Source organism: Coccomyxa subellipsoidea (assembly GCF_000258705.1).
Source record: "Coccomyxa subellipsoidea C-169, whole genome shotgun sequence".
In the NCBI taxonomy this organism is placed as follows: domain Eukaryota; kingdom Viridiplantae; phylum Chlorophyta; class Trebouxiophyceae; family Coccomyxaceae; genus Coccomyxa; species Coccomyxa subellipsoidea.
Window position 1 is genome coordinate 1854042 of NW_005178034.1, and position 20650 is coordinate 1874691.

Consider the following 20650-nt stretch of genomic DNA (forward strand, 5'->3'; position numbering starts at 1 on the left):
TGCTCTTTGAGAGACGGATAGCTATGCAGCAGATGCGTTGAACAAATTCTTCTAATCCAGATTTCAAGCCAATCCACAATGCACACCCCAGCGCTAGGCAATTCGGCGCATTCTCCAAAAAATTGGGGACTTCCCGTCAGGAATGATCAGCTACATTTACAAGTTTACCGACGTCACAGCTGATATCAACAATGTCAACGCACAAGAACAGGACGATTAAGAAGTAGATGAATTGACACCACCTTTCAAGCCAGATGCCTGTCTTGATTTGATTAACCGGGTTCCTTTCAAGCAAGCATACACGCCGGTTTTCTTACCACCTCTTTCAGCAGCTATGGTTCATTCCCAACAGAGCGCCTCAGCCAAACAGGCCATTTCTCAAGTTGGTCTTGTTTTGCTCCTACATATGAGCCCTGAACATCTGAAGCATCCTCACACCTTGTCAGCATCAAGGCCTCCTCTGCCAGGAGCAATAATATGCAGACCACACTTTCTCATATCAAATCGTGACAATGCAGAGCACAGGACAGCAGACTTTGCTGTTCTCCTCAATCACCCTCACCAGCCCTTGGGGTCAGCTGCGACTGAGGTATGATCCAAGGCCAAGACACACGATGAGACCATTTTCAGAGAACCAGTGCGGCTCAGTGCTGCGCTGTACCGGGGGAACCGGCCCCCTCTTCAAACTGCTCGGCCACCTCGAGCCAGACGTCTCTGCAGCGCTCGTGGAAGGCCACTTCCATGCCGGCAAACTGATTCAGCATCGTCGTGAAGTCGCGGCCCCGGTCGGCTGCCCACCGCTGCATCTCCTGCGCACACAGCACAACAAATCCAGTTTGAAGCAGTGCTGCATGTGTCATGCAAAAGGATTCCCTCAATCCTGAGTCTGCGTTGTGTGGGCAGCGATCAGACTGCCTGGCATTTCCTTCCCGCAGGATTCTGCGTTCGGTCCCAGGTTCCCACATCAGCTGCACGGCAGCAGCTTGCTAAAGGGCTGCTGAAGTGCAAATCTGCAAAAGAGACCCTCGAAAACACATGCGCAGCAACGCACACTATCTGATATTCCATTTCCTGCACTGTATGCTGAGTATCAGCTAGGTTCAAACCCGTCACACCAGCTGCAGCCCCCTCTTCAGGAATCCTCCTCTAATACAATCCTCCCCTGCATCCCTGCTTGGACTGCAGTTTGCACTTATCCCACGCCACAGGCACAGGACCTACTCTTACTTCTTCCCTCAATGCTTCAACTCAATTGTGTCGAAGATGATGTTTGAGAAGAAAGTGGGTAAGCACTGCGCACCTTGAGGTTGCGTTCGAGGACGCGGTTGTACTCGGCGCCCGCTGCCTCTATCGCCGCCTCCAGCGCGGCCACGTCACTCTGCAGATTCGCCACACGCCGTGTCTTCCCCTTGTCGCCGCCAAATACCTGCGCGGGTGAGTCACCACTGGTGTAATAGATCACCCACTGCCCGACTCTCGGTCGCATGACTCAGGGCCTGAACAGTGAGCTGGTGACAAGATCTTCCCAAGTCCCCTCATTGGGACCTTGGCATAACCTAAGGAATGGGGATGCAGAAGGACATATACTGCAGATCAAGTACTTGCTGTGTGCCACTGCTTCTTACGCCCTCCCATCAGACACCTGAGGATCAAATAGCTAAAGGGCGGAAAAGATGCAAAATACAGCAAGCTCTGGCGGCATGCTGCTGGCATGTGCCGGGAGCGTCAGCGCACCTGGGAGCCTTCCTGCTCGAGGGAGCCGATGCCGCGGCGCTTGCGGCGCAGCTCTGCCTCCAGCGCATGCAGTGTCAGTAGCGCCTGCTCGCGCTCACGCAGCGCCTTCCCCACTGCCTGTGACAGCACAGCACCGTGATTCAGGTGGCAGAAAAAAACTTGCGCTGTCAGCACAAGGTCTCCTCTATTCCCCTGACCGATATATTGCATATTTCCTTTTCAAAACACGACAGAAACTCCTGAAAGAAGCAGCTCTTTCACCTTCCCACAAGCGCCAGATTGCCTGGCCATTAGAGAACCAATGCTGCCCTTTGCAACGCAATGCAACGAAGCCATTGTGCAAAACGGCAGTGTCAGGTTCAAGAACCGCTGATAAACTTATAGCCACATGCAGATGTCTGCATGTCTTTTTATTGGGTTACAAGGAGAGGCCAGCATTCAGCGCGCACCGGGGTGAGTGCAAGGTGGTCGTGGATCGGGCTGAGCTCTGTTGCAAAGCTGGCCGTCGCCTGCCGAGTCAGCCGGCTCAGCCGCACCGACGACTGCACAACACCATGCAGAAAATAAGCCATACTAGATGTGTCAGTGAAACCATACAGCAGAGAAACTCGCTTGCATACACGCAGCCTTGCATCCATGCGGCAAGCCAAATTTTTCGTGTACCATGTGCAAGTGCATGCATGTGGGTGCACATGCTGGCACATGCCAGAAAGATCAGCCTCAGATTGCTTCTAACTTTATCAGCAATCAAGTCCGAGCAGGGGTGGCGCGCACAGTGCTCCAATGGAGCGGGCGTCGGCTGAGATGAAAGCCTTCATTTACTGTTTAGGCTTTGGAAGGACTCTTGAGGAAACAGGAACTTGCAAATACGAAAACAGAGCAGCACTTTGCAAGCAAGTGCACAAACAATTGTGAAGCCCGCTGTGTTTGTCTTGATAGATGGTCATTGCAAGCAGGCGTGGCGCACCATGCCGATGCGGCGGGTGTCTGCTGAGATGGCCTTGGAAGCGGATGAGGAGTCGGTGTAGGGGCCGGTGCGCGCGCCCTCCTCATCCTCATACTTTGCAATTTTTATGAAGGCCAGGCCCAGGTCGCCCAGCGCATTGCCCATCTCCTCAAATTCCTTCACCATCTTTTCAGCCTGGTCCCCGGGCACAACACATCAGCTCAACAGTTTGTTCTCAAGGCTCGCATTGATTCTAACAAAAGGGTGTGGTGCATGGAAGCAGCTCGGTGGTTTGCAGACCAGTCTGAGAACGGAACACAGGCGTTGCGGGCCAGTCTCTAGCAGCTGTGCAGGTCATAACGTGTCTTCAGTACCTCCTAATCATGGATATCTATGATGCATAATTGAGGTTGCTAGAAAGCGAAAGGTTCACGTATTGCAGGAGTATGCCTGGACCCCTGGGAACGCTGTTGAGTCGGACACCGCCAGCAGAAGAGAAACACAACACATAGCACTGCATGGGCAATCAAAATTGTGCATGTAAGAGCATGTGAAGTAAAGAGCGGCCGCACCTTGCGACTGGCGGCCATGACCTTGTCTTGGAAGTCGTCAATCTTGATCTTCTCGTTGCGCAGGCTGACCTCTGCCTCGCTCATGGGGGCCGGCTCGCTCTTGAGATTGTCCTTGAAGCTTGTTGCGTACTCCTTCCACCGGCGCAGCAGATCGCTCGTGTTCTTCGTCGACTGCGCTGCCTCCGCGGGGGCCGCTATCGTGCCCTCCTGGCCTGTGGCATATTGACTGAATTTCAAAGCAAAAAGTACATCCCCATGCAAAAGAGTTCGATGGTAGCCAGCGAGGACTTGCATCTACCAGAAAGGTAGATACAAACTAGAAACAAAATGCAACAATGGGCCCCCACGCAGGAATGTATGACGGGTGTGGCAGCGACATGACGAGTATGAGGGACTGCTGCAGCAAATGAGGCTGCCAGGAAAGATTATGAAGAAAAGGCAAGGGGAATATGAAGAGGGGCGCACCCAGGAGCTGCTTAGGCAGGCGGGCGATGCCCTCCAGGACTGACCCCTGCATGGGGTGCAACTGGCGCCACTGATAGCTGTCCGCCAGTGCCCCCTCAATCTCCAGAAAGGCCTTCAGCTCCTGTGATGCAATACATACGGTCTCTACGCCAGCATTCTTAGATTTCTGATGCAATGGATGCCAATAAAAGTGCAGACCGGCAATGCACAGCGTCCTCTGTGATGCCATGTTGCTGCTCACTCTGACATGCATCACAGTCAGCACAAATTACTGCACCGCATCTCACCAAGAAGAGCAACATGGCGAGTCAGATTAGTTATAAATCACCACTCGTGCACAGCTGTAAGGCATGTCAGCTAAAAATGGAAACAGCAAGAAGCACCCAGACAACATGCAGTCGCTAAAAACGACTACTCCATACCGCAAGCGAGTCACCGCTCCAATAGTCAACTTGATAGGCATTGAGCAAAGCCAACACTTCTATCGTGCAACAAATGGCTGTGCCTAGGGTATTTATGTCAACCCAGTCGAAGTGGCTAATAAACACACCCTGTAATCTGCTATGTGCCCTTTCCTGCGCAAATCTTGAGCAGGAAATGATGGGATGATACGTCATCAGCCAGACACACTCGGCCTTGCAGCAAGCTTTTGGCCTCTAATTGGCGCACCTCAGAGCGGGAGAGGGCGGGGTGTGCGGCCAGCTGCTCCAGGTAGTGCTGCAGCGCTGCGCGGCGCTGCTCCACAAAGTCCTGCTGCGCGCGCTGACCCTCCACCGGGTTCTTCTCCGGCCGCGGGGGGATGAAATATCCGCGATGAGTCACCTTCAGCAGATCCGCCAGCGCCTGGTTTGGCGCAGCAGGCAAATGTGTCAGCCACCTTGCTATAGGGCGTTTGCTGTCTGCATCATTCACTGATGCTGGCATGTATCCTTCCTTGCATCAAGCAGCGCATGCAGAAGTAGAGACATTTCAGTGAACATCCCACGTACGACGCGAATGACCTGCATAAAATACTGAAATGCAAGTGCATAACGGCACACGCATGCATCTAAGGCCTCTTCTAACGCACAGAGGTAGGAAGTCTGTTCAGGATGCACATGTGATGTACGGGGGTATATCGCATCTTGCACGCAAGGCACAGAGGTGGACTCACCACAAAGTCTCTGAAGCGCCGCCTGACGGTGACTTCGGGGCGGGAGAAGGTGGGCAGAGAGGTGGATGTGCTGACACGGTATGTCACATGGCCTCCCTGCACGCCCAGAAAGCCCTGCTCCACCTGCAATGCAGTGTGATTCCCCAAAGATCTTCTCATATGGCCTGCACGCTTGGTGTGGCAGGCCTGCGTGTGAGAAACACGAGCTGCAGTGACTCAAAAAGGTAGGACAAGACATGGCGAGCGCCACACCTTCTTCACAGGGTCAGTGACGGATATCTTCAGGGGCGGGCGGCTGCTGGCGCTGCTTGCACCGCCTGGCTCCTCATTGGGGTCGTTGCGTTCAAAGAGGACCGAGTCATCATATGAGGGCGGACCCACCAGCTGCCCATAGCTCGCAAGAGTATCGACCCTGCAAAACCAAGAAAGAAGGATCAGTGAAAACTTCTTGAAGCAAATTGCAAGTCATGCACTCCGCAGCGGTGGAATAGGAAAGAGATCGGTATAAGGTGCAAGAACCAGGAGATGATAAGGGTTGAGCAGTGTGCAGGTCATGTGCACCTTGTTGTATCATCCTGCTGCGCTCTTGTGGCATAGGTGTCTGTGTATGAGCTGTTTCCCTGCTCTTCATCCCTCAAGGGTGCCTGTAGCATACCAGAGACACATTTACAGCAGTCTGACTTCTTCCAGCAAGGAATCGACATGAAGCTTCCAAGGATCCAAGACAGGTCCAGTCTGGATGCCCCTGCTAAAATTTTATTTAGGGTTAGAACACGTCCGATGATTTCAAGGAGCTCGCAAGTGAGAATATCCCACAGTACTTACCGAGCCGGCCAACAAAGCCTCTTCTGGGAGGGAAGGCTCATCGTGAATGGGCACCTCCTCTTCGAGGTCATCCTGCAAACCGGCAACTCACAATTCGTGCAAAGATCTATGTTGCACATCCGTGATCATTGGTTATCAGTGATACCATACTCATTGTTGCATTGCAGTGAAGACATTTTCATTAATCATGCGTCCCAGCAACGACAGAAGATGATGCTCAAAATTGCAACATCGTAAATACGCAGTATTCGGCCATCAAAGAGCAGAAACGAGGTCCACAACGTAAATAAAAAGGCTGTAGGCCATATCACCTCTTCGTCAGCGAATGCCAGAGAACTGAGTGGATCCTGCATAGGTTTGGCCATGTCTGGCCACAGTAAGCTATGTCCTGTTTGGTGAAATGTGTGACTGTACTTGCAAAAATCACTTCACTAGTAGCATGCTTCTGCGGCCAAACAAAGCATAGTGCACCGCATACGCTTGTCAACAATCCATCGAGCTCAAGAGAGCCTGAATAAGTTCAGCTCCTTGGAGCCCAAACGTCTTCACACTCTCGGACAGAATGTAGAGTTCAATCAATCTGTGTTAAATGGAGTTCCAGCTATGTGAAGCGCAAGAAGCAGAGCAGGCACTGTGGGAAGCTGAGGGCTCCATTTGGGTGACTCACCATAAGCTAACCCCAATCTCGCAGCCCCAAAGCAACGAACGAGACCAAGAGAACCCGGACAATATGAGGCCGATCACTTCGCTCTCATAGCGAATTATGGTCTGCTCTTACGATGGTGGAACAACGCTGGTGAAAATCGCTTAGCTGGCTTTTGGTCAAGAAGCACGGTACGTGCGATAAATTGCAATTTATTGGGTTCAGAATTCTGAGACGGTATGAAGAAGGAGATCTTCATTACATTCTTGACCATGATTACAAGCTATGCCATGGATCTTGAGGGACAGGTGCGATATCCAGCCTGTGTGCGGCCTGCCATATTGATCAAGTGCAGCTGACCTTGGGGTGCGTTCTAAGAGGTCACAATTCGTGCCGTCTAGCCCATCAAAAAAAAGAAGCAGTGAATCACTATGTGTGTCCAACAACTGCAGTCATTTAATCAAGGGAGAAACCTAAAAGATTTGGGCTCCTCGTTTGTTGACCTGGGAATTGTGACTGTCCGCACAATGACTTCTGAGGAAAGAAGGAGGAAAATCGTGCATCCTTGGGGACCACAAGCCTATGATGATTACGCACAAAATGGGACTTGCCTGGCTGTAGAAAGAAGAAACGGGCTCGGTCACTTGATCTATGGCTGTTGCGTATGGCCATCGGCATATGATGCTTCAATGACATATGATTGGCCAGTTGAGGTAATTGCTGGAATGGTGGTTTTGTAAGGACCTGATCCCTTCATATGCACTTTTCAACAGGGAAAAGGACCAGTCCATTTGCCAAGATGTCATGCTGGCGCAGGATACAGATGTTGGCCGCCCCATAGCAACTTACTGCGCAATCGATGATATCAGTACTGATGACTACACCACTGACATCAGGCTCAGTCTCTTGGATGCGCCCAGGTGCTACGCTCCTTTTGGCAGCGTTTGCAACCCCAAGGTACGCTGTTTTTTTTATAGAAAGTAGCTACAGGCCCGGCTGATGACTGCATGGATCATGTGCTAGACAGTGATGGCAGCAGTTTGCAGCGATACCTGGATGCTCTTGTTGTGCTATGTGGGTTTGCTCTCGTGCAGGCCTTCGTGATTTTGGGCATCGAGCTCCCTACCGTTCGAGGTTGGCACCTGGACATAACTCCGCAAAAAGTCTCCGACCATAAAATGTGCAACCGGGAGCTCGGTGATCCAACCTGGATGTGGCAGACTATGATGTAGCAAAATATGCTTGGAAAAGCTCTTACATAGCCACCTGCCCGTGTCACGGGATCTGGCAGGATCACGCCACACGCTCCTGAAGCCACAAATCCTAACTTGTAAAGATTTGGAACTATTGCACATCAGCAGGACCCATCAACCTGTCCTGTCCTAAGTTGCAGTGTCATTTGTGAGCCGCTACACAAGTTCTTACCCTACTGCAATAAAAGCCTGATGTCTACGACATAAGTCTCAGCCGGCAAAAAACTCTCTGAAATTGACTCCATGGCACTGGCTTGGATATTGACTGATCTCAAGATACTGTTTTTCCCCAGCTGATTGAGGTAAGACTTGAGGAAGTTCAACAAAGCTAGGTGGGTGTGAGGGAGACGCCTGGCGGCCGGGTGGGCAAGATAACGCAATTCCCCACCGCGCCGCTGCAGATGGATGTCAGCAAGAGGGACAGGTGCTGCTGCTGCTGGTTCACAGGGAGTTTCAGAGCTAGCTCGCCAATTCCTGTGCATGCACACAGATTCCATAATCAGAGAGCGTCAGAGCAGCAATGCATGCAATCACATGATGCTGTTGGCATCTCATTCCAATCTGCTCAACCTGCAGACTGCTGGCAGAGCAACAATGCATGCAATGACTTGATGCTGTTTGCCTTCATTCCATTCCACTCAATCTGCAGATTGCTGGCACAGCAGACGCCTTGCAACATTTATTGCTGAACCAGACAACTTGTGCTGTGTTTGTTTTATGCCCTACACCGGGCATAATGTTGCAGGCATTCAAAAGTCAGACGCTGGGCATGGTTTGCGAGATTCACAGCTAGCAAGGAGCGCACTGAAAAGGGTCCAGCGGGACCGGCAGCAGCGGTGGACCAGCATGTCAACTTCAGTACCTATTGCGACCTTCCACCCCCAGAAGAGCTCAGCAGCTTTGGTCACATTGTGAGACAATGTTTTGGCGCACTCCTCAGCGAAGTTTGAGATCCCTGCAAGCAAGAGACAACGAGTCAGCCTGAATGCCTGGCAAGCCTGTGCATGGTCGTCAGAGGGGAATATGGCTGATTCTTTGGGCATGCCAAAGCATCATCACTTTTCTGCAGTGCGTACCAACCTCATTCCTGCCGCCACAAATGTATCAAGAGGCATCCTACGCGCTTAAGTGCATTGCAGTGCTTGCTCATGTATACAAGGGAGATGCGCACCATCAGAAAACTCATCAGCGTGCTCTTTGTAGACCCGGGTGGCCAATTGAGTCACTGCAGCCTCTGACACGTTCTGGCTGCTGTAGTGGCCCATAGACACTTCCCAGATGTGTTCGGCTTTGCCTGCATTGCACAATATACCCTTCTACAATCCTTGCCGCTGTGTCTCAACTGGATACCTCCAAAGGGGCACAATGACAAGTTTGAAGATATCTTCAATATTCCATGGCTCCTCAGGACAGCTTGAGGGCATGCATGATAGAGGCTTAAGCTCCCAGAGGTTATACTGTGCGGACATGCATGTCAGGATGCATGACAGGATTGCAGATTGCACCGCAGCCAACAGCCACCTGGTGAGAATGACTGGCAGGAAGCGCTGCAAGCAAGAGACACTCTCTGCGCAAGTTGTGGAGGAGGGCATGAGGAGGCACCTCGAGCGCCGAGCAGGCCCAGGGTATCAGGCACCGACTGGGTATTGCCCTCTGTTGGCTGGAGCGGTCCGCTCAAGTTTGAGGCCTGCAGGTTTGGGGAAGTGATGTTTGTGTTGGAAGCATCCTCGTCCATAGGCACCAGGTGCCTCTGCCCTGGCTGCCCTATCCACCAGAGCAGAATGACCTCAGCCTTGTGCACCAGAGCGACATCAGTAATCTCCAACAGAGCAGGCAAAATGCTTGGGCTCAGGGGAACAATGTCTGCTTGATGATGCAGATCACTTTGCCTTGCTCTCCAAAGCAACAACAGACATGCAGGGCCAGGCATCGAATCTGCAGGAACGGGTCTTCCTTCCCATGCACAATCCATGCCAACTACAAAGGGCTAATTCATAAAAAGCAGAGAGGAAGTGCAACTCACCGGGAACATTGGCCAGCTTGAAGAGGCCCGGTAGCTCCGTACCATCTGTGCATGTGCATGAGGCATGCAAACTGTCAGCACAGCTCAGCAGCTACATCAGTAACATGAGAGGGAATGGAAGCAATGTGTGTCTGCTTTGCCAGAAGGACCATAAGGCACTTACTCTCAGTGACCTTCAGTCTGGTGTAGAGACTCAGCTCTGCCACATAGCAAGATACTTGTTAGTGGACCAAGCAGCATAGAAATGACAGTGAGGATGCTAAAGCCTTCTTGCCTCACTTCCATCACATATGGGATAAGCACTGATGCAGCACAGCACTCACCCAGAGTTTCCACAGCCAGTGCCAGATTCTGGCCATCATAGAGGAAGATATCAGTCTGCTGCTGGGTGCCTGCATAAGTTGGAAAACCAGGCAGAGCTCAGAATGCTGCAAATAGCGGCTGACAGAGCCATCCTTCACTTGATCAGCACAGTATGCATATGCATGCACAGCTGCTGCAGGTCCGTTGGTGCCGAATTCCTAGAAGCAGTGCTCGTCCAGCAGGTCGGTGGTCGGCAAAACGTCAGGTCGTGGCCAGAGACCTGGAAGTTCGAGATCTACACGATCAGGCTCACCGTTTGTGGTGGTTGGCAGGATCTTGGGCACTTCGAAGCTGAAAAGACTCCCTGCACAGGACAGAAGGCGCCTTGTCAGTGGGTGTGTCGGGTCGTGGACCTGCAAGAGTGAATAGGCCCCAATCCTGATTGCCAGATGCCCAAACAGAGCAGCACTGAGTAAAGGAGGTCAAGAGAGGGACAATACAGCTGTCTTTCTGGTTTTGGTACAGCGCCGCGGCTGCAAACAGCACAATGAAGCTGTATATGCAGAAACCGTTCTCGCACATCCCACCGCTCTGCCGTCAGGAAAGCAGTACAAGGATGTGGTGGTGCTGGTTTTGAGACAGACAAGAGAATATGCGCTCAGAAGTGTCCTCCCTCTCGTTGTGTCCCAGCCGACAGCGCATGGTGCTGGGAACCACCTGGCAGCTGAGTCAGGCCTGGCCCAAATGCATTGACTAATTGACATGCATGAGTCTGGGTCACTCTGAAATGCATGACTTCGCATTAATCTCATCAACAGAGGTTTCTAAAGGTGCATAGTGAGGCGCGGGCCTTTGCTCCTGCTCAAGAAGGGTTCTGCATGCATGCATGCAGCCTGTTGTCGGTACTGCGCACCGTTTTACACTTGGATTGAGCTTGGAACTGGCAAGACCTGCTTTTACAGCAATCATTCTGTGAACTCTACTGCAGGACCTGCCACCATGCTCGATGGCTGTGCTCTATGGCCAGACACGTGTCTGCTAGACTGCAGAGTCTGCAAGTAACTACACTCCGGAGCATGCATGCACAGCAACAGCTGATAGACAGTTTATACTTGCTGCCGCAACCCCTCACGCCAGCCTCGAAATCAATTTCCTAATCAAAGCAATGAAAGAAGCATTCAGCTTTCTTACTTGTCCTGGACGTCTGCATGTTCGAAACAAGCATGCATGCAGACATGCATGCCCGGGTTCTCTAGAGACATGCATGCCCTTGGATTTGCAGTCATGCCGCTGCATGCAGGCCCAAATCAGCCCTCATCCAAGCATCTTTCAGCCAGCTGTGGCTCCCACGTTGAAGGACAGCTGCTAATACACTGCACCGTCAAAGTCTCTGCAAGCCAGCATACAAAGCGGCGCCTCACCATGCAACATGAAGGTAGCTCTTGGCCAGTCCTCACACACTAAGGGCCAGCTGCTGATATGTTACACTAAGTCCTTAGTCTCAGCAAGGCGGCTGGCTGATCATGCTGGTGTCCAATCGCAGCTGTCATTCTGATTTGCTGCGTGCCCCCAGGCCAGCAAAGTAGTGCTTGGAGAAGTAGTCAAAGTAGTAGGAGGCCCCGTTCCAGGCTGACACCGCCAGGATGAAAAGCAGGAAGGCTGTGTGCGCCTCGTAGCTGCTCCACCACAGCTTGCACAGCGCGAATGTCATCGTGGTCAGGGTGATGTGCACGCACATGTACGCCAGCGGCTGCATAAGAGAACACAGAAAAGATGTCAAACAAGCAGCAGCAGATCGAGCACTCTGAGCTTGCAGATATGGAGACCAGCGCATCCTTGCAATTCAGCAGAAGCTGCTGCAGAGCAGTCGACACAGAAACAATTCAGTATATGTCCCTCTACAAGGTGCAGATTATCAAGATCTTAATCCAAATTGCAACGTATGGAATGCTGGGGCGCACCTGCCAGGGTGCCGGCACGCTGAGCACGATGCGAGTAATGATGTTGCCCTTCTGGCGTGTGATCCACTTGTACAGCGTCTCGTAGTTACGCTCCTGGATCTTGTTCGACGACACGATGAACACCTGCGCGCAGCACCACTCTGTGCCCCTCGGCCTGGTGGATCCACCCTTATCTGCATAAGTCAACCTCATCATGGATCCTCATCACCCCCCAAGACCCCTCATGAGGTTTTTTCTACAGCAGCATGGCCCAGAGCCTGCTGTCACACCAGCAGCAAAGCCTGTTCTTGACCCCACAAAAGATACAGAAGCCCGGGCAGCCACCCCCTTGTCACTCAGTCAACCCCAGCCATCCCTTTCAGCCATCTGAAAAATTGCAAATGCAGAGCAGGTATAAGAACTTGCAGGCATGCGTTGCTCTAGACGACATTAGTACACAAAGGTAGCAGGTCAGCATCATGCATGACAAATTAGACATGTGCTGCGTGCCTTGGTGTAGTACAGCACGGCCCAGAGGAGGTAAGGGACGCAGGGCAGAAGCACCAGTTGCGTCAGCGTGGCAGTGTTCCAGTCGCGCGCGGCCTCCGGCGACTTGCGTTCGGCCACGCGCATTTCCGAGTCCGGGTGCCACCGTTCCGTCCAGGCCACGCACGCCGGGAACCAGTGCAGGAACAGCGACGTGATCTGCGCACATGCACGCGCATGCCTGTTAATAATGTTGCAAAATGCTCACTTAATTTGCATCATTCTTGCATCATATATGCAGCAAAGCAGATAGGAGCCAGCGCTCCCAAGTCCCACACATGCATGTCTCAAAGCTAAGAATCTCGAGGTAAAGAGTGCTCAAGCTATAAAGACAGGGTCCACTTGCACTGAGGAAGCATTAAGGAAGCCACACCTTGTCAAGCGAGTGGAACACCAAGGAGTTCCTGCACATTGGGACATTGTCAGCATGCAACACTGTCAGCCCTCTCTCATGTAGTTGGGGAATTCGCACAATGAAGTACGCAGGCACTGAACCATGAGGCTGCATAACATTCAATGGGGCCTTTGATGCCTCACTTGAATGCCAGGATTGACCAGGCGAGTGGGCCAGATGCATAGGCAAAGGTGATCTGCAACGACGCCAAACTGCTCAGACATTGTCTTCTTCTCTTCTTCAGTACACAACTACATGGCCTGCATTGTGTGTGAATGTGTCAGGTCACGGGCGTGCCAATCTCACCTTGTGGAGGAAGGCACTGTGTGGAAACACCCAGAGGTGCACCTGCAAACAACCGAGTGCCTCCTAAGTCCCCTGGATATTAATCCGGTGTCACAACGGATTTTCACACAGACAGTAGTGCAGCAGAGCAATATCGACGACTCACCAAGAGTGTCGCATGCACGACATAGCAGTAGTCCAGCAAGTAGTAATGCCACCTGCAGGCAGCAGGCCAGGCTTCTGATAAGCCATATTTTGCCGACAGACATCTCCAGCAAATGAACAGCTGTCAGCAATTTTGCCAAAAAAATTGCCCAGTCACCCCTTGTGGCAAAGAAGACCAAAGTCCTTTGCACATGCAACAATGACGTCTAAACGTGCAAAGAAGAGGTATTGAGGAGATGGCGCACCCCTTGGACCGGTAGATGAGAAAGCGGACTGCAAAGAGAACAAAGGCAGCAATGGTGTAAAGCTGCTTGAAGGTGCCCGGGCTTTTTCCCAGCCAGAAGGCTGATAGCCTGCAGCACACAATCTTCCCATGCAAAATGTTACAGACTGGTCCTCCATAACTGCAAACGTGAGGTTGCAGTTAGACCGTGCAGTCGCCATGTGCAAGCAAATGAGGCAGGCAGGACAGCAGGTGCGCGCACATGGCTCCAAGGGTGCCGAGGACAAAAGCAGCCTTGTCGCGAGCGAGGATCTGGTGCGGCGTGTTCATTCGCGCGCGCATCTTGGCGTAGCGTTTGCGCGCTGCTGCCGTGTTGGCAGTCAGCTTCTGTGACAGCTGCGTCCGCAGCTCCCCAGTGTCCAGGAAGTCCATGCCATCTCCAAACTCCAGCTGCGCATGCAGCAGCACATCTTAGGGACATGCAATTCAACCACAATATACTGGCAAGCTTCAAACAGGCACTTTCCAGCTTTGCTCCCCGTAGAAAGTAACAGGTTACAGGAGCTTCCAAGCAGCTTCCCCAGCAGTCACCTCTTTCTAATAAGAAAGAAGAAACATGCAACTTCCTCAAAGCCAGTTCTCATACATCAAAGTCTCGACAGAAGGTTCATACATATTGCATCACATTTGGATGGACCAAAGTCAGGCTTGTGAGAATTTAAATCTTTGTCGATCTGCAAATGCGTGATCATCATTGTCACTTCTGTTCTGCAATTGTACAGTACATATTAAACGGAAAACATACCTCTTCATAGTCATCTACTTGGAAGGACCCGGGTTCCAATCCGTCAGCGAGATGCGACAGCCCTTTCAACGGATCATCTGCATGGTGGGAGTCTGCAGCCTTGTTCGGACCCGGGTCCTCTGCTGTTCCACTATCCATTTAATCCACGATACGACTTATATTCAGGTAAACGTCTTGACAGCTTGAAAGGAAAGTTCGGCACTCTCAGTAGGTCAGTGCAGACCAGGCCACTGTGCGGTTGCGATGAATGCAGTGTTTCACCAGTTAATCCATTTAAACATACAGCGAGTTACTGCACTAAGATTAAGTGGTCAAGAAGAAGAGAAGTCAACAATCAGCTCGATGTCGGAAACACCGAAAGCATTTTACGGATCTTGCACTTGGTCAATATTTCCGTAAATTTTCCCGTACCTTTCGATTGTGTCCCGCACATGGGTTCACATGGGATGCAAATATCAACTTTCGGTCACCTTTCCGAGACAGAACACCGCTGCAAATCGCAAAGGAGGACATCCACAGCCGCATACGACCCTCGATAAAGATGACGGTCACGGCCAGCTTCCAGAACCCGGCTGTCGGGGTATGCCCTAGAACAGAGCAGATCAGCCGCATAAGAAAGCTGGCCTTTCTTCTCTGTACCAATGAGAGTTGTCAGGGAGAAAGATCATAGGAGCGCCAAATTCAGTACAACTTCTAGGGATCTAGACCGTTTTGTATTATTGGGGATGTGAAAACTAGGTCAACAAGTTGTTGGTCCAATAACGATGGTGTTCTGTTGGACACAGCAGGAAAGTAATTAACCTTTTGCGTTCTTTAGAGAGCTTCGTAACGGTACTGGATCGATTTCCTCTTGTTACGGGAAATAAGGGCCTTTCAGGCGCACCGTGTGCAGATGCAGGCAGCCGACTTGCCTTCGTCAAAGATTCACAAGCTTTTTTAGATGTTATCCTGTCACATCTTGAGCAGAAGCTAAAACCATCATCTCCTACGTCTGTGCAGGAGCTGTTCGAATGCGTGAAGGCTCGCGATCCTGCTCAGCCCGAGTTCCTGCAGGCTGTTGAGGAGGTGCGTCAGCACTTTCTTGTTCTAATGCTGCTCTATACCTGGACCTGCGTTTTGTCTTGTAGTGACATATATGTAGCACCAAGGCATCCGAGAGCGACTTTGACCTCAAATCTGTCAACACTTGTCAGGACTCTTGGACTCAGTCCTTGTCCTGGTCTGTTTCAGGTGTTCGAGACCCTCGAGCCCGTCTTCGACAAGAGGCCGGAGCTGATTCCCGTCATGGTGCGCGACAAGTCTCTGACACCCCTACTCCACAACATTACTTTGGTTTACAGGAGCTTGTCGTCCAAGGCCAACCTTGGATTGCCACAGAGGTTGAATTTGCCTGTGGCTAGCCTCGTGCAGAGGTGCTGCTGTGAAATTCAGCCACCCAAGGCCCGCCAACGGAGCTTGTAAACCTGGCAAAGACAGCCTCCAGCTATCTCCATCATCTGAGACATGTCTTTTGGCGTGCCGCCCTTAGTCCGCATGCCCGGGACCACAATTTCACTGTGCTCCAGTATTCAATGTCATGCATATGACGAGGAAGGATATGATAGGAGAGCGGCGTCCCCTCACTCCCTGCAGCGTAGCAATGTGACAGGACAGGCAAAAATACCAGTGTCAAGGATGTCACGCAAATTTAAGCTTCATCACTGCTGCACGACACAATCACACAAGCACACCACAGATTAGTCATCCCTGTGCAGAGGTGGCGAGGCGAGGTGCGCATGCGCAGTCAGAAGCATGCCGCTGTGAGGGTACAGAGCGCAGAGAGCAGGCTGCAAGACTCAGGCTTGTAGATGTGTTGTTAACCCTCTGTGTGCGGCCTGATCAGGCGCGTCTGGTGGAGCCGGAGCGCATGATCCAGTTCCGCGTGGCCTGGGTGGATGACGCTGGTAAGCAGCACGTCAACCGCGGCTACCGCATCCAGTTCTCCACCGCCATCGGGCCCTACAAGGGTAAGCGCACCGCTCGACCCCCAGCCCCCGCTTCTGCGCTCCTCCTTTGCTCTATGGCTTCACCCTCTACATCTTCTTGCTTTTTCAAAATCCGTGAACAGTGGCTGGCTACAAGGGTGCGCGCGCCGCTCTGACCCCAGTCCTCCTCCTGTGTCTTTTCTTCTGTTGCTTTGCACATTGTCAAGGTCCATGCTTTGAAACCTCCCTCTAAGGCTGGCTTGGTTTCATTCCTGAGTCATCAAGGGCCCAGTCAAGGACCCACTTTGATAAATCATGTGTCTCCAGATCAGAGTCCCAGGAGAGCTGATGGCCAGAGCACTGCAAGACTTACCCTGCTTCGCTAAGTGAAAGGCGGATTCTTGCAGCTTCTGCCGAATGATTGATTTGATGAGTAGTCCATAGGAGCAGCACATGACAGCGGAAGCCTGTTGCACTGGTGTGCTTGCTGCTTGATACTGTGGCCTCCACGGATGAGGGCTTGGAGATGCCTCTGCTCTTCGGAGTGTTGAGGTTGCCTATGTGCGCATGCAGGCGGCCTGCGCTTCCACCCGACCGTGACGCTGTCGGTGATCAAGTTCCTGGGCTTTGAGCAGATCTTCAAGAACTCCCTCACCACACTCCCCATGGGCGGCGGCAAGGGCGGCTGCGACTTCGACCCCAAGGTGCACCTGTACAGCTTCCAGTATCGGTGGTCATGGCACGTTAAATTGAGCCTGACCATCATCTGGGGCTGTGTAGCAACAGCGTCACAGAATCGCTGCGTTGGAAACCGAGACAAGTAACGAACAGAGGAGTGAATCGTACTGTTTCCTTTTAACCCTAAAAGCTTGGCAGAAGGCTGACACAAGGGGTGACCAGCTGGGTGCTTGGACAGAGGGAAAGCGACACCCTGTTTCAGCCAAGAGAGCCACAGCTACAGCCACCGCCTGGCACGGACAGCAGCGATGTGGTTTTCCAATCTGACATCACAGCAGGGGCTGATGTGAGTCATCCACGTGCAGGGCAAGTCAGACGGGGAGGTGATGCGCTTCTGCCAGGCCTTCATGACCGAGCTGCAGCGCCACATAGGTACGCGTCCCTTGCCTTGAGGGATTTAACCCACCACTGGGAATCTGAGTGGTGCTTACCACCGCCCACCATGCTGCCATGCGCTGCAATCTGAAACTCCCCTGCTGTCCATTTCAGCACATACAAATCTGTGCGTTTTCCAAACCTGCCTCGATTGCATGTTGCGTGAGAGGCATCTGAAGAGGGAATACGAAGAGAAGCTGATGTGGATTGTGCCTGTTTTGGCAGGTGCTGACACCGATGTGCCGGCGGGTGACATCGGCGTGGGCGGCCGCGAGGTGGGCTTTATGTTTGGGCAGTACAAACGCATCCGCAACGAGTTTGTCGGCATCCTCACCGGCAAGGGGTGGGTCACTACGTTTTTTTGTGTGCTTTTTCTCTTCAAGGAATGTAAGTTTGTGGGGCCGCAACAGCCTGAGGGACAGAGCAGTGCGAGTTACAGACCATCGAACATCGTTGAGACAGCAGAGACCTGCACGTGTGCAAGTTTTGTGAAGGTTGTTCAATGGAGGATGCTGAACTTGGCTCTTCTGTGTGCTGTTCATGCGGTTCCAACTGTATCGTCCTTGTGTTGATGGGTAGGGTGTCTCTGTCTGTGCAGGCTGTCATTTGGAGGCAGCCTGATCAGGCCAGAGGCCACCGGCTACGGCCTGGTGTACTTTGTGCAGAATATGCTGGAGGACAAGAGCGACAGCCTCCAGGTAAGCACCTATCATCAAGCAGACACATCACCATGACTGTCAAGCAAGCATGTTTGCTTGTCTTGCATCCAGTGGCAAATAGGCCCGAGCGGCAACCAGCCTGGAGATGGAGGCACCTGTGCACGCATAGCGTTCTCCCTGCCAAGCAGTCCGTGGACGCAGGGAGAATGCTTCGCTGGCAGATGGGGCTCCATGCTCATGATCTCCGTCAAATTGACAAGTGATCAAAATATGAATATCATTCAATTCCAACCTCCTCTTATTTATTGCACCTTAATGGGGAGTTGGCCCTTTCATCCTACAGCAGGCTTCCTTTGTCGTCCATGTTTCTGCAGCATTGGCATGCATCCCTATGTGCGCAGTTTAAGCTACTTGTCTGCATGCCAACAGCACACATCTGGTACTTTGCTTGTGTAATCATCCGTACGTCTGCAGCACTCTGACATGCATGCATGCATGCATGCGTGCGCACGCGCAGGGCAAGCGTGTGGCGGTGTCAGGTTCCGGAAACGTGGCGATTTATACAGTAGAGAAGCTTCTGGAGCTGGGCGCAACTGTGCTGACGGTGTCCGACTCAACCGGCTATGTTTACTTTGAGGATGGGCTCACCAAGGAGCTGCTAGAAGCTGTCAATGACCACAAAGTCATCAAGCGCGGCCGCCTCTCCGACTTCAAGTCCGGTGCGCATACTTCCCAAGGTTTAGAGATCTTAATCCTAATCACCAAAACCCTTAAGAAAAGGGAAAATCAAGGATTCACGGAATCAAGGATTTACTATTCAGGCTCGTTGCATTTTATGTGCTGTGCTCATGACTCTGTAGGATTGTGCTATTGAAAATGTGTGGTCAGGCTGATCAATGAGCGGACAGAATGGATTGTGTATCTGTGCTATGCTTCACACAGCAGCGAGACATGTATCGTCAAGGTCTTGGTGGTCTGGCCAAGACCTGGACAGAAACAAATCTTCCTGCCCTGTGAATCCAGATTTTGTGGCTTTTTGACTCCATTATTTCCTCCCGCTGTTCATTGGTGGCTTCCCACATGCATATGCAGTCGTAGTCACAGCAATTATGCACTTACAAAGCCGCTGCAACATGGTTCGCTGTCATGAGCGTGGCCTCTCAACAGCCGCGCATCCCGTGTTCGCAGGTAAGTTTGTGGCGGGCAAGAGGCCGTGGGAGGTCCCGACCAAGTTTGACATCGCGCTGCCGTGCGCGACTCAGAACGAGGTTGAGAAGGCGGATGCTGATCTGCTGGTCAAGGCAGGCGTCAAGCTGGTGGCTGAGGGCGCCAACATGCCCTCCACCTCAGAGGTGCAGCCCCTTTCTTTGTGGGTTATTTTGGGTGTGGTAGCATGGGATTGCAGGTGTAGGGTCCTTGTCAGCGCTGTCTTCCTCGCAAAGGACCGCTGTTCCTGGCAAGACTGAAGAGGACACGATTCCCCGAAGGACACTTAATGGGAAGAAGACATATGATGAGCAAAGTTGAGATTGAATAAGTGTTTGCCCGATGACGTGGCTCTTTGCCATTACCTGCGTGGGAGCAACCCTGCAGCTGTGGATAAACAATATATGCACACATACTACATTTGTTAGGAAAAATCAAGGTTGTGCCTGCTGAGCTTCCATTGTGTGCAAATATCCAGGCCATTGCGCTCTACCACAAGAACGGGATCGAGTTTGGCCCGGCCAAGGCGGCCAACGCGGGCGGCGTGGCAGTGTCGGGGCTGGAGATGGCGCAGAACAGCGCGCGTCTGTCCTGGAGCCGCGAAGAGGTCGACGACAAGCTCAAGGGCATCATGAAGGCCATCTTCGACGCCTCCAAATCGGTGCTCCGGGCCTCCCAACTACAAGACTCAATATACGGCCTCGTGTAAATAGAGGGCTGAAGTACCCTGGCAATCTGGCTTTTTTGGTGGCAAGAAAGCGGCTTTTGGGCGCTCCTTGCTGCTCTGTGCTTTTCTGCCCGTGCGTGTGTGGCCTTCGCTGGTGTCGCTGATTTGGGATAATCTCTGCAGACGGCTGTACTTCAACTGATTGCGGTACTGCCTTCCTAGTGGCTGTCAGGCGCGCTATGGCGGCTGTTGCATCTGCTACTTTCGTGTTGTGAAGATCACAATAACTCAAGACATATCTTAACCCAAATTTTTAAAGATCACGCATGTCAGTCCAGAGTTTGAGAATGGAGTGTGCTTCTGGTTGCAGGCTGCCAAGGAGTACAGCACCCACCTGCAGGCAGGCGCAAATATTGCCGGCTTCCTCAAGGTGGCAGACGCCATGCTGGCGCACGGCGTTTTCTGAGCGCGCAGATGACCGGACGTCCAGTCAGCCGCAGCGCAAGAATTCACAGCGCATGCACCCAGCCGACTGGCTGCACAGCCGTCCCTGACACACACACACAAACACTGCAAATTGGAGTTGAACAAAGAGAGATTGATTGGTAGCATCACATGCTGATGGCAGATTCCTAGTCAGCGGTCCGATCACCCCATGCAGGGGACCGTGTGTGCCATGTTGTTGGAGCATTTGGGTCGCCTGAAATCTCCTGCCGCCCTTTTTTATTGAGCATTTCTTTTCGCAAATATGAAGTCAAGATGAGAT

General features: G+C 52.2%; 4 protein-coding genes across 4 annotated transcripts; 1 reads left to right on the forward strand and 3 right to left on the reverse strand.

Annotated features, from left to right (window-relative positions):
* Positions 1 to 260: 260 nt before the first annotated feature.
* On the reverse strand, positions 261 to 6048 carry COCSUDRAFT_66447 (hypothetical protein; the record flags this gene model as incomplete). Its single annotated transcript, XM_005647393.1, has 13 exons — positions 261 to 809; positions 1301 to 1426; positions 1735 to 1851; positions 2184 to 2276; positions 2702 to 2875; positions 3253 to 3464; positions 3718 to 3838; positions 4387 to 4560; positions 4871 to 4993; positions 5123 to 5282; positions 5432 to 5514; positions 5696 to 5767; positions 6007 to 6048. 13 exons carry the CDS (start codon positions 6046 to 6048, stop codon positions 645 to 647), a joined length of 1662 nt encoding a protein of 553 aa, XP_005647450.1. The 3' UTR covers positions 261 to 644.
* A 1871-nt stretch (positions 6049 to 7919) lies between these two features.
* On the reverse strand, positions 7920 to 10499 carry COCSUDRAFT_64027 (hypothetical protein; the record flags this gene model as incomplete). Its single annotated transcript, XM_005647394.1, has 8 exons — positions 7920 to 8065; positions 8454 to 8546; positions 8763 to 8885; positions 9194 to 9355; positions 9615 to 9659; positions 9938 to 10006; positions 10231 to 10281; positions 10418 to 10499. The coding sequence occupies 8 exons, from the start codon at positions 10497 to 10499 to the stop codon at positions 7920 to 7922; spliced, it is 771 nt and encodes a 256-aa protein (XP_005647451.1).
* A 964-nt stretch (positions 10500 to 11463) lies between these two features.
* Positions 11464 to 14413, reverse strand: COCSUDRAFT_64028 (hypothetical protein; the record flags this gene model as incomplete). Its single annotated transcript, XM_005647395.1, has 9 exons — positions 11464 to 11667; positions 11879 to 12001; positions 12422 to 12562; positions 12777 to 12807; positions 12941 to 12993; positions 13249 to 13300; positions 13493 to 13600; positions 13733 to 13920; positions 14276 to 14413. The coding sequence occupies 9 exons, from the start codon at positions 14411 to 14413 to the stop codon at positions 11464 to 11466; spliced, it is 1038 nt and encodes a 345-aa protein (XP_005647452.1).
* A 403-nt stretch (positions 14414 to 14816) lies between these two features.
* COCSUDRAFT_42482 (putative glutamate dehydrogenase) lies at positions 14817 to 20350 on the forward strand (the record flags this gene model as incomplete). The annotated part of the gene is made up of 12 exons (XM_005647396.1): positions 14817 to 14855; positions 15275 to 15340; positions 15506 to 15562; positions 16158 to 16281; positions 16813 to 16943; positions 17283 to 17349; positions 17578 to 17695; positions 17951 to 18050; positions 18529 to 18730; positions 19200 to 19363; positions 19696 to 19878; positions 20255 to 20350. 12 exons carry the CDS (start codon positions 14817 to 14819, stop codon positions 20348 to 20350), a joined length of 1347 nt encoding a protein of 448 aa, XP_005647453.1.
* Between the last annotated feature and the right edge of the window lie 300 nt (positions 20351 to 20650).